General features: G+C 45.2%; 1 protein-coding gene across 1 annotated transcript in view; it reads right to left on the bottom strand.

Moving 5' to 3' along the window:
• The window catches only part of LOC308309103 (hepatocyte growth factor-like), a gene marked incomplete at both ends in the record, with an annotated part of 50,522 nt that extends 38,024 nt beyond the window's left edge, over positions 1–12,498 (bottom strand). The window contains 2 exons of the mRNA XM_080754575.1: positions 664–826; positions 12,435–12,498. Coding sequence (XP_080610701.1) covers positions 664–826; positions 12,435–12,498 — 227 coding nt within the window. The remainder of the gene's footprint in view (positions 1–663; positions 827–12,434) is intronic.
• Positions 12,499–13,783: the final 1,285 nt, after the last annotated feature.

Raw genomic sequence — 13,783 nt, forward strand, 5'->3', positions numbered from 1 at the left:
CTACAAATACAGCTCCTAATCCAGTCCTTGATGCTGGGAGGCACTGGGTCCTGATTTTATAGTCTTTGTTACAGTATGATCCAGCCGGGGAACGTAAAAGGGCGGACACTTTAACCACAAGGCCACAGAACTAGACACAGTACTGTATTTTAAATAAAAATGTCAACTTGATTTAGCTATTTGAAGATCCAGATCTGAATCCAGATCCACAGATCCAGTCCAGGGTTTCTTATTAATATTTTTATGGTATATATGGTCAGAATCAGCTTTGTTTGTGATTGTTAATGGGCTAAAAGAGTGACTTTGAGAGCTGTTTCACCATACAATGTAAGTCAACGAGGAGCTAAATGGAGCAATTACCTTTGGAGTTATATCATAGCAAGTTAACTACACAACCCAAACCTCTAGTGTCCTAGCCCTTTAAGCCGACGTGGCTGCAGGAGTTGTAACACAGCTAGAGATGTGCAGTACTCTATTGTGGTGGTTCTCAACATCCGTTGGGTTCAAAAATAGCCGATCTACAAGCTCACAACGCCTCGCAGCGATGTGAGTTCAAGTGGTTAATATAAAAAAGAAGTAAAAAAGGGTTGCTATCACTAAAAGATTTGGAGGACCCCCTGTAGTAACTTGAAGACCCAGGGCCTATAAGACACCGGAACTCACCTGCAGTTGAAGGACTTCTTGCCCTTCTTACACTTGCGGGCGCAGTGCTCCAGCGAGCGGCTTCGTACCAGCGAGGCCTGGGGACAGTCGGTGCAGAGCAGCATGTATCCCTCGGTCTTCTCATACTTCTGTAACGTCTGCTGAGTCCTCCTCCCGAGGCGCCCTGCCAGGAACACGAGGAGGAAGGAGTCACACATGGTCTGACGGGAAATATGCATTTGTTCACATGAGTAACGTACACAAACATACATGCAGCCAAGTGGTCTGTGTAAAGTGGCAGATTTGTGGACAAACAGCTAAACTTGCACACACACACACACACACACACACACACGCACACACGTGAGTGTGGATACACACACACGCGCGCACACGCACACGCACGCACGCACGCACGCACGCAATATGGAGCTCCTTCAATGCCTTTAATCTCACCGAATCGAATCTCACACGCGTACCATTACGCGTGAACGCGTGAACGCGTGACCAAGTACGCGTTCACACGTGCACGCGTGAACGCGTACACGCGTACACGCGTAACCACTTTAAGTCAATGGGAAACTACATGACGCAACCACAAGTTCAGTCACGCTCGCGGGTATGAAGTACGCGTACGTGAGAGTTTTGGCACTCATGGAGCGTTTGATTATGGCTCCCTGCGTAGCACAGCTCACATGAGCATGTCATGTATATTTCCCATTGACTTACCATTGTAAGTCACGTGACGCGTCACGTGACGCGACCAGATCAGATGCGACCAGATCAGATGCTCCAACAATGCCAGCTCTCCAATGAAAACTACGTGTGAACCTGTAAAGGTACAGGTTTTCGTGTAAAGGTTACATGCTACGTTTAACTTTAATGCGAAAACGTGTACCTTTACAGGTTCACACGTAGTTTTCATTGGAGAGCTGGCATTGTTGGAGCATCTGATCTGGTCGCATCTGATCTGGTCGCGTCACGTGACGCGTCACGTGACTTACAATGGTAAGTCAATGGGAAATATACATGACATGCTCATGTGAGCTGTGCTACGCAGGGAGCCATAATCAAACGCTCCATGAGTGCCAAAACTCTCACGTACGCATACCTCATACCCGCGAGCGTGACTGAACTTGTGGTTGCGTCATGTAGTTTCCCATTGACTTAAAGTGGTTACGCGTGTACGCGTGAACGCGTACTTGGTCAATGGTACGCGTGTGAGATTCGATTCGGTGAGATTAAAGGCATTGAAGGAGCTCCATAGTACGCACGCACGCACACGCACACACGCACACACACACACACACACACACACACACACACACACACACACACACACTACTAGGGCATTCACGAATAGTGATTTTTAGTATTTGAATTATTCAACCTCAAAGTATTTGAATAGTCGAATATTTCGACAGGACTGGCCAAACTGTCAAATATTAAGTAAGCTAGAGGTGAACAATGTGAAAATAGCCGATCTACATGAGCATGTAGATCTGCTATTTTCACAATATTTATCTGCGGAACCGAGTCACATTAAATGTAATACCGACAATTCCAAGTGCTTGTCAGGGTGGGGGTCCCCAGTTAAAATATGTTTATTTTGGGGGTCACAGCCTAAAAAGGTTTGAGAACCCCTGGTATAGAGCATTAACAAATTCATCCACCAGGGGCATTGACAACTCATTCTTATGACTTCCTATCAAGCCAAGTTTTATAAATTATATATTTTTTAAGAAAAAAAAGAAAACTTTGATATTCGAATATTTGGTGAATGCCCTAACACACACACACACACACACACACACACACACACACACACACACACACACACACACACACACACACACACACACACACACACACACACACACACACACACGCACACACACGCACACACACGCACACACACCTCTTCAGCTTTAGTGTAGACGCCTCTAATAGTTCTACCATCTGACAAATAAATGGGTATGATAATTGCTTATAAGAGGGTCGGCCTGTCTGTGAGTCTCGCAAACTGCTGAACACCGACCGGTGCCCTTTTGGAACATTCAAAACATAATCAGTTAAATGCAGTTGTTACATCAGCGCCCATGCCAGTGCCATCTACCCACCCTGGCCACAATATGACTTCCGGTTGGTTCTAGCGGAAGTGGCGGAAGTGCTGTTTTTAACCGAAGTTACGTCATGCGCTGTAGTCTTCCGTTGAAATTCTCACGGCGGAGAGAACGGTCTCTGCCTGATATTGTCACCAGGCTTTTCTCTTCGCAGATGAGTAAGCCTGGCTACGCGTGGCTACCATCTACCTCATCCTAACCATTTTCTGTCCATGTATGATTGGGTGACTAGGGACCGGGGTGCGGTGCTTCACCAGCTGCAGCGTCTCAGCAATCTAGCTGAGGGTATATAAGCCCTGCTCTGCTCTTCAGTCTCTGTTCGAGCCTTTTTTTTTATTTTATTTTTTATTTTTTATCCCATTTTTTCACCCGGTGCCAATTGCCTAAGCTGTGATCCTGGGCTCTACTCTCCCTCTGCCAACCTGGGGAGGGCCCCGAACTGAGCTCATGCTTCGAGCCTTGACTAACTGTTGTGTTTCCTCTGTACCCAGACCCGGATTGATCTGGTGGACCTTGCCTCGCCATTGCCAGCCTAGGCCCAAGTTTTGGCCAACTCCTAAGTTTGAATTCTTGTTGATTCCTGTTTTTGGACTATTGCCTTTTGTTTGCTCGCTGGCTATTAAATCTATATTCTAGAACTGCATATCTGCCTCCGTGTTTGTGTCTGCACTTGGGTTCAACAAAAACTTTAAACTTAACAGCAGTGGCATCACTTGGGGATGGCAATTGGCACCCTTGGGCTTAATAGATAATATTTTTTTTCTGATAAGTCATAGAAATGTCATGTATTCCAAGATCCACATGATTCAATGTTTTTTGAAGTGGTGAAAGCCGCTTCCAAGGAGTGGCTTTGTCTGTCCCGTACAGTCTGTCCCATAGGCTTCCAAGGAGTCCCGTGTCCGTGTCATGTCCCGTGCATGCAGTATTGAGGATTGGTCAAGCTTCACATGACAATTTGGCCCTCCAGACAAAATCATTCATCATTAAGAATTCATAAAAAAAAATGTATAGATCTAGAACACAGATTTCATAGCTCTAGAACACATAGAATAAGAATGTACCGCTTCACTTCGAACCGAGGTTTGATTTTTTTTTTCTTCAGGTAGCCAATAACCAGTGGAATGCACATACCAGCTCAGTGGCCTTGTGGTTAGAGTGTCCGCCCTGAGACAAGGGGTTTAGGGTTTGATCCCCAGCCGGGTTATATCAAAGACACTGAAAAATGGGATGGTGGGACCCAGTGCCTGCTTGGCACTCTAATCAAGGGTTGGATTGTGGGTACGTCCCTGCGACGTACTAGTGTCATGTCCAGGGGTTGTACTTGTACATCAAGCTGCCTCACGCTACAGGAGATCTTACTTATGCATATACTAATGCAGGGGTTTTCAAAGTGGGTGACAGGGCACCCTGGGGTGCCGTGACGGCAGTCCAGGGGTGCCGCAAGATTTCAGTCAGATCTAACCAAAATGACTATTATCTCAACGCTTTCCTTGCAACATAATCACTAAAATATCGTCAGAAACCTCGTATCGGGCAGAAATCTCGTATCTCCAAGTTTCAAATGTGTACGTCTTTTGGTAAAGCAAAGCCCTGCTTCATCATACAAGACTGTCGCACAAAACTAGTGAAAACAGCCAATCTACATCTGCTGTTTTCACTAGTTTAGTACATTTTAAGACGATAAATACAAAACGAAAGGTTTTGGACATACAGTACAAGGTTTCCACCCGACAACGACGATATGCTATAAATATAAGGTGCTGGGAGTGAAAATTATAATGTAGGGGTACCTCGGATTAAAAAAAAATATTTATGGGGTGCCCTGAGACAAAAAGGTTTGGGAACCCCTATACTAATGCACAAGCATTGGTAAGTGCAGAGAACATTATGAAGACCAATCTTCATCTATTACTACTCTTCCACCTACAGTGTGAGCCTGAGGTGTCTTGGAGCACCTGAATAAGGAAAACTTATCCTCAGTGAACAAAACGTTCTGTTCATGTTTCGAGGAAACTCTCTCATCTCCTTCACTCCTGTGACATGACGTCACCTACCGTTAGTGGGTAGAAGAGGGCTGTTTGGAGTTTGTTGGTTAAATTTGATTTGATTTGATTTGAAATGCAATGAAACCACAAGGTTACAGCTGTTCCAGGATAAACACAACAAAGTCCTAAGACTTTATCCATCGTTTCTCTTCTCACAAGCAACAATTAATACGTTAAAAACACTTTTACCTTGTACAGAGGTCAATTTCTAATAACCAAGCTTTAGTCTGCTGCTTAAAAGACCTCAGTTTGGTTGTCAAACTCAAAAATAAACATAATTAATCGTGGAGAAAGATTCCAAATTCTAAGAATGTATTTTGCTTTGATTTTCTTTTTTTTTTACCAAATAGATTTCCTAGTACTACATTTTCAGGTGAAACTTGGCCAAACAAATCTGGACGTCACGTCAGTGACATTTGTTGCACCAAGTAACATCACATCCAGACGTCACGTTTGAGACCGAATTGTGACAAAGTCCGGCCAATCATTCCACACAGTCCACTAATCTTTTCGGAGGGACAGGCTTGTATTCCTTTTCACATACACCTGTTCACCCCAGACCCTACACCAGGGTTCCCCAATAGGTGGCCCGCGGGCCATTTGCGGCCCGCAGGGTGCTACTCTCTGGCCCCCACCAATCCAAGTAATAATGGTGGTATAAGAGCAGCAACAAAACTAGTATATCGTCATTGTTGGGTGGAAAACCCGTATCTCAAAATGTGTACGTTCTTTCGCAAGGTAAAGCTCTGCTTCATCAAACAAGGCCATCGCACAAAAGTAGTGAAAACAGCAGATCTACAAGCACACAACGCCTCGCACTGCGAGGCTTGTGTGCTTGTAGATCGGCTGTTTTCAACAACAACGACGATATCTGAACCGTCACTGGAGTAGCGGGAACGCCACCGTCGCCCCTTGCAATGTTGTGGCCCTCGGCTTGGTACCCTAGACATGATACGGCCCTTGGGGAAAACTAATTGGGGAACCCTGCCCTACACAGTGAGGGGAGAGGGGAACAGCCCATGTCTCTCCATAGGATCCCACTCTAACAGACCTCTGGGATCCTATGGGGACACGTGTAGCCCCCCTGTGGGTACATATCCTATGTACCCACAGGTAATATTGATGAAACAAGAGTCAATAGTAACTCTTCATGGGTGGCACACCCACACACACTCAGCTGCGCTGCACATCCCAGAAATGCACGTTCCTTACAAATGGGGCATCATATAAAAGGGGAATAAACAGGCCTTCCAACGGTATAAAATATATTGCCAAGAAGCATTGTTGCACCACACACACACACACACACACACACACACACACACACACACACACACACACACACACACACACACACACACACACACACACACACACACACACACACACACACACACACACACACACACACACACACACACACACACACACACACTGGAAACCAGACAAATCTGCCAGTGCCCTCAGCTGATTAGTCTGGCCCGCTTGGTTGTGATTGGAATTTGCTGCCCCTGAGGTTGTGGGGCACCAATCAGGAAACAGTATGCAGAGTTTTTTTTTTTTCGTATCTGTCCTTGGAAATGCAGGTTCCACACAGAGATCCCAGACTAATGTGATATTACTGGCCGTGCCTAGCTAACACACACACAGGGATATTAAGGCATATTTCTTGCAGTGGAGTTATTATGGCAAGATGCCCCCTGCCAAGTTGACATAGGATTCAGTGGCCAATGCGGCATCTCTACGTATGAACGTACAGTATGTCTATGGTTAGAGCTGAGATGGGATGCCTGCAGTTAACTAACTGGAAGGAAAGAAAGCCATCGGTACAGAAGAACAGAGAGGTGTGGACAGCTGGCCTACATCAAGCCACAGTTCAAAACACACCATCAGGCATGTTCTGGTTAAACGCAATGCCAATGAACCAGAAATGCAGGATGGACATGCACTGTGAGATGGACATAATGTCAAGCTAACGTACAGGGACGTGCTGGCCATTGGGAAAAGCGGGACAACTCCCGAACTGCCGGTTCATTCCCGGCCGGTCCAGGCCGGCCGTTAGGAAAAAATTAAACATAAAATGTCGGCCTTCATTCCATTTTGGGGGCTGGGCAGTCAACAAAGTAAATCGTCACTGTCGGGTAGAAACCTTGTATCTCCAAGTTTCAAATGTGTACATTCTTTCGCAAAGCAAAGCCCTGCTTCATCATACAAGGCCGTTGCACAAAAGTAGTGAAAACAGCAGATCTACAAGCACACAACGCCTCGCGGTGCGAGGCGTTGTGTGCTTGTAGATCTGCTGTTTTCACTAGTTTAAATATTTTTTTAAATGATAAATACAAAACAAACGGTTTTGGACATACAAGGTTTCCACTCGACAACGACGAAATATAACTCATGTAACTGGCCCACTGGCTTGTCACTTGATCTTTGAGTAGCAGCAGCGCTGTAGAGAGAGATTACTGGAGCAGCAGCGCTATAGAGAGAGATCTCTGGATCTCTCTGGATGGGCGTTGCACTGTGAGATGGACATAATGTCAAGCTAACGTACATTAGGGGGATATTACTACTAGTGAGGGGCTGAGGGCTAAACCTTATATTTGACCTCTTTCACAGTAGCATTTTATATTTTTTTTGTTTAATAGTTTATATTCAGTAGCTATTGGTCACTTTCCTGTTATGTTAAATCTTCTAGGATCTTGTTAGTTTAGGTGTATTGTCGTTATATATATTTGTTTACTTTTTTTGAGAGTTTGTCCCCTTTCATTTTGAGCAACACGATTCAAGATAATTTCATTGTCTGACAGATTGATTTCTTTGACAAAGGAAAACACACACACACACACACACGCACACGCACGCACGCACGCACGCACGCACGCACGTACGCACGCACGCACGCACGCACGCACGCACGCACGCACGCACGCACGCACGCACGCACGCACACACGCAGTTAAAACTATACGGCTGACAAGAAAGGTGGTCAGAATACAATGCCTACAGGTATATCAATTTGTTCATAGTGATCGAAGAAGTAATCAACGTTTTGAAGATTTTTTTTCCCAGGGTCGTGGGCATCGGAGCGTCGATCCGATGGTAGTAACTGGTAGGGTCACCAGCGCTTTCGCCTATGATTTTTTCGCCTACATGGATTTGGTCTTTTTGCGTGGCACTTTCGCCGTGGAGGAGAGTGTTTTCACCTAACCTGTCTGTCCATTTCGCCGCCGTTGAAGAGCCATTTCGCCTATGCTCAATTCAGCTGTCAGACTGTCTGTTGTTTGCATATTATCCCTTTGTCATTTAAATATTATAGTGACTGTGACAGTGGTGTCAAACAGGGTAACATGTCTGTCCTTAGGTCGAATACCCTTAATTTGCTTTGGTCCGACCACCAAAACCTAACCTTAACCCTAACCTCAGTAAAACTATGCCTAAACCTAACCCTAACCTCAGTAACTGTGACGCGGGTGATCATCTAACCTACCGAACGCGGGTGATTATCTAACCCATTTAATTATTTGGACGCACCTGATTCCAATAGCTCTAATCTGTATTAATGTGATTTCTATGGGGTGCATAGGATAGCCATGTGTAATGGTCACCGTTTGACAGGTGAGGTAACACCACTGTCATGCAAACATGGACAGTCTAGGGCAGGCGAAATGGCTCTTCAACTGTGAATGGGCCAGACAGGATAGGTGAAAAGACTCTCCTCCACGGCGAAAGTGCCATGCGAAAGGACCAAATGCATGTAGGCGAAAAAGTCATATGCGAATGTGCCTGACACCACTGGGAGGACTGATGGAGGAGGGGATGACACCAAGCGCTGTCTATGGTGTGAATATTTCCTTTTCTTTTGGGGGTAACAAGTTGCAGCCTCCATCTGGCATCCTGCTCCACAGGAATAAAGGAAGTTTCATCACTGCGCGTCTCATCATGCTCTACTGTTGTTCAAAATAACTTTGAATGAATAGTCTGTCAATGGCCACCAGCAACGGGACTTTATTTTATTTGTGGGAAAATTATGTTTGAAAGTTTGCAGTTTGCACAAGCACGCGAAAATAAGTTGTGTGGCGTTTGATTTATGGGCCTTTGTTGAGAGAAGTCTGCCTCTTTGGAAGAAGTAATACATCAAAAGAAAGAGTTTTATCATTGCAAAAGAGCGGCATAAACCCATGAGCATGACATCCATTACAGGTCAAAAATGGGACGATCCATATTTCAATACTGCAACCTCAGCGATGCAAAGCATTCATCTTTGCCTGGGGGGGGGGGGGGGGATGTGAAGTGCATCCTTCGCTGGAGTGGAACTCTACTGTAATAGTACTTTCTGTCGTCTAAATCTTGCACAGAAACATCCTTTAGGTCAGTTGATCGTCAATGTTATCTTTTTCTTTCTTTCAAGCCAAGGAAACCTTAGCTGAAAGAGAGATGAAGCAGGGACCCCCACTACATATCGGATTCATATTAACTGTGTGTTTTCAGACATTCAATGACACAATACTTCGTAAACTTGAAAGTTGGCTTGGTACTTGGTCTGCTCTTTTTCCCCTCCCAAACCCCCTTCGCCCAAAAATAGACAATCTAAAAGCCGACGCGTTGTGAGCTTTGTAGATCTTTGTAGATCTTCTATTTCCAGATAATGTTCCCCCTCAGAATAGGGATGCGAGGGTTCAAGTGGTTAATGTAAGAATTGAGAAATAACGTCCCTATCACACAAAGATTTGGCGCCCCCTCCCCCTGCAGTATCTCTGTGGAACCCCTAGGGGACCTGGACCCCCTGTTGAAGACCCCTGCAAGACCCTGCACAACGCGTTCACTTACAATAGTCCCCCCCCCCCCACCCCACCCCACCCCACCCTTTGTAATTGGTGGCAAGTGGGGGTGTATAAATCACTGAAGAAAATCTCATGCTGGTGAGTTATAGCAACAGACTCTCGTGCCAAGATCCGACACAAGACGTTGTGTGTGTACTTAGGAGATTGTGAGTTCTGGGGCGGTTGGAGGGCTCCCCGTGGTTGAAAATGGTTTTGGGGAGGACGCATTATTAATGTTTGGGCTGCACTAGGACCACATCTGGCACTCATCACGCTGTTGTTCCAACATTGATGTCTCGCCAGGCCGCTCAATTAGATTTCACTTAGTCTCTTCCTCTTCGCCTCCAGTCTGACTCCTATATATCGCTATCTCCAAAGCCCTGAATTTTCGCTTAGGTTGGATATTATTGTTAAATGTAATGTAGCTCTGCTGCACTGCACGGTTGAGGTGAGTGGACAGAGTATGGGTCCACCCGCCGGTCCATTGTTGATTTTAAGGTGTGTGGGCTTCCTTTGGAACATGTGGAAGTTGGAGAACTACTGAATTAAAAAGAAAAAAAAAAAAAAAAAACATCCCCAAAGTAGCAATAGACTAGAGCAGCAGGTTCGAGGTGCGCCTGTCTGGACTCATGCATTGCATGTGCTCAGGGGTGTCGTCGCGCCAAATTCTGGGCCCTGGGTACAAGGACTGGAGCTAGACTTCATCCCCACACATGTTAAAACCTATGGTTAAAACATGGAGGGGATACGCAGTTACTAGTTAGCTGCATTGTATATAGGCTGGCCCATTCCCACTGGGCCAGATAACAGATATCTGGAGATATTTCTCCAGATATTTTTCCATTCAAAGTGGATGGTAGATACAGATAAAAAATATATATACCACAGATATTTGCCACAGATACTTTTATCTGTGGCAAAAAAACGTTTTATCTGTATCTACCATCCACTTTGCATGGAGAAATATCTGGAGAAATATCTCCAGATATCTGTTATCTGGCCCAGTGGGAATGGGCCTTAACAAGGACTCACTGCGTTATTTTGTGCTTTAACTATTGAAAAATAGCACATAATATACAAGCTCACAGCGCGGCACCGAGTGCAAAAATCGTGAAAATGTGTGCAAGTCTTTGAATATTTCAAATCCTTGTAAGGTTTTTTGAAAACCCTAAGTTTCTATGTCAGTAGTGCTCAAATATTCTCATGTGAAGGACCCCCAAAATTATATGTATTTGGCCACAGACCCCCATCCCCATATTTAGTTCCAAGAAGAACCCCCCAGAAGCAGAATTTGAGTTGCAAATGTTTGCTTAAAAAAAAATTACATATATTCAAAGACTTGCACACATTTTCAAGATTTTTCAAAAATAGCTCAAGTATAAAATAACTCCAGGCCCCTCTACCTTGGGCCCAAGTAACTCAGTCCCACTCCTCCATGCACTCCCCCCCCCCCCCCTGTGACGCCCCTGCATGTGCTCCAGTGAACGCACACACGCTTGCGAGCGAAAAATGTGGCCCTCAGCTCAGCCCGTCCAGATGTTTAACGGTTCCCCTGTCCTGCCAAAACGCGCGCGCTCATATAACCATCGCGGGCACGCGCATATAACAGCATCTCCGCTTAATTCGCTTGTGCCGTTGCCTTGTCGCCGTGCAACTGGCCAATTTAAAGCTGTTCGAATTACTAATATTTTAAAGTGCAAGAGGAGAATAATATCCCCATGACGCACCCCCCCCCCCAGTAGCAGGCATTAGTTCCACAGATATAGGCTACAAGTGTCTATTACCGAAATGACAATGACCTATATAAACTTTTAATGACAAAGCCGTAACATGAGCAGATGGACTTCAAACAGATGTCTTTTAACCCAGCGGGGCGCACAACTTGCCGAAGCATGTGTGTGTGTGTGTGTGTGTGTGTGTGTGTGTGTGTGTGTGTGTGTGTGTGTGTGTGTGTGTGTGTGTGCGTGCCGCGCGCGCACCTTCCCATATTCCACTTTACGCAGCTGGAGAATGGTACCTTGATACACCTCCTTTAAACAATCAGGGTCCATTAAAATGCTCTATAGGCACTCAAACATCTCCAAGCTAGATATATCTAAATTAATATGGTGCATGACTGATCATTTACTATAAGTAACTAGGCTATATTAAGGTTAATATCGCCTAATTAACAACGTGGTACAACAATATTGATAAGTCAATGGGGCTTTAATCAAAGCCACTTGATACCACTGTACCAGGCAGTGGGTCTCAAAGCGGGGTACGGGGACCCCCAGGGGTCCTTGGAGGGGTTCCAGGGGGTCCCCAGCAAACGTCGGCTATTCAAAAATAGCAGATACACGCAAACTCTTCGAAAATGTTGAATAGGCCAAAGTCGATTTTTTTTAACACAAAAATCTCCTCTGGCACAAAACATTTTCAAATGGGGGTCCGCGGACAAAATATAGGCTATATCAATTTGGGGTTCTTAGCACAAAAAAAGGTTGAGAACTGTATATTGCTGTAACAAAAATTGTTTATAATCAAAAGCGACCATGAATATTATATAGGCTACAAAATATGAAATTAAAATAACATAAAAGGCTCATCAGAGCACAAAAGGGGAGCAAACATTTCCCTGCACACATTCCCCGTATGTCGTTCACTCTGATACATCTATTAGATCATTAGAGACTTAAAAGTCAAACATCTTTGGCCAGTGCAGCCTAAAGGGATCGTAATGTCAATGCTATCCATTTAGAGAAAATTAGCCTTTGAAGTTCCACAACATTACGCACGGTCCGTGCACACTCTCCGTGTCTTACCTGCGTCCACCGCAGAGACCACAACACACAGCAACACTTTATAAATCCACACGTTTGTCCTCATGGTCAAACAGCGTCCGACGGGGAGTGCGTGTGAGGATGATGATGAACTGTCCAACTGCCTCGGTGGGTTGAAATAAGTCCAAAAAGGATATCAGCCTCGTCTTCTGCTGCGCACCCAGAGAGAGAGAGAGAGAGAGAGAGATGTCCCCCTTCACTCACTGAGACCCGGAGACGTCCTTGGTTCAACCCCCTTTCCTCCAGTCTGTCCTCTTCTCTATCACACCGTCTCCCCTCCCCCTGTGCGTCGAGCAAATTTAAACGACTTTTACCGCACTCTCCTCTTGCCTCCCCTACCCTCGACGGCCCCTTCTTGACTCTCGGTGCGTTTGTTAACGCGCTTATTATCCAAACAACAAAGGTGATGCCAGACCGGACGCGTGTCACCGCCACAACACATGAACTGATAGGCGGCGCTCAGATGATACATCTTGGGGTGACTGTCTGTGGTTCTTCTGTGACCGGTGCAGAAGAACCGCGAGCTGATCTAAAAAAAAAAAAAAAAAGTGTGTGCGACGGCCTCCCGGTCACTCCTGATGATAAGATATGGAGGGAATTATGACTTTTAGAACCTCCCTTTCTTCCTCCTCCACCCTCCTCCGCCTGACTTTGGCCCCGACAACTGCAAACGCAGATGGGATGATTTGCACGGTGCGCGCAGGGGAACTGCGTGCAACGCGGTGATTGCATCCCCAAAGGAGCAAGCCGGTGCCAAAATGCGCAAGGCGCCGAAAGCCATGGTACAAGAAAAAGAAAACAAGACAAAAACCCAATAAAGACATATAAAAGAGGCAGATATGTAAATTGACATTGAAAAGGTTTTTCAAAACTATTAAATCACTTTTTAAACATATATAGGTCGCCTGTAGCCATCAGCAGCCAAATCATTTCACAAAGATAGCCTACTATGAATTTCTCCTTTGGAGTAATTTACTATTAAACTGACATTTAATTAGCCTAAACCAGGGGTCTTCAACGTTTTCAGGCCAATTAAGGACCCCTTAGCTGAGAGAGAGATGAAGCAGGGACCCCCACAACCTGTTCATAGATTTCATAGTTTCATTGTTTCATTGTTTGATATAGCACAATCATTGTATTTTGGATTAATGTCAATTTGTGTTTTCAGATATTTAACCACTTGAACCCTCAATAATAAACTTGACCTTTCACTCTGTACTTAGTCTGCTCTTTTCCCCCCTCTACACAAAACCTCTTGACCGAAAATAGCCGATCTACAAGCTCACAACGCCTCGCAGCGCCCGTTGTGAGCTTGTAGATCTGCTATGTTT

The sequence above is a fragment of the Nannobrachium achirus genome, assembly GCF_963921795.1.
Source record: "Nannobrachium achirus genome assembly, chromosome: 23".
NCBI lineage: Eukaryota > Metazoa > Chordata > Actinopteri > Myctophiformes > Myctophidae > Nannobrachium > Nannobrachium achirus.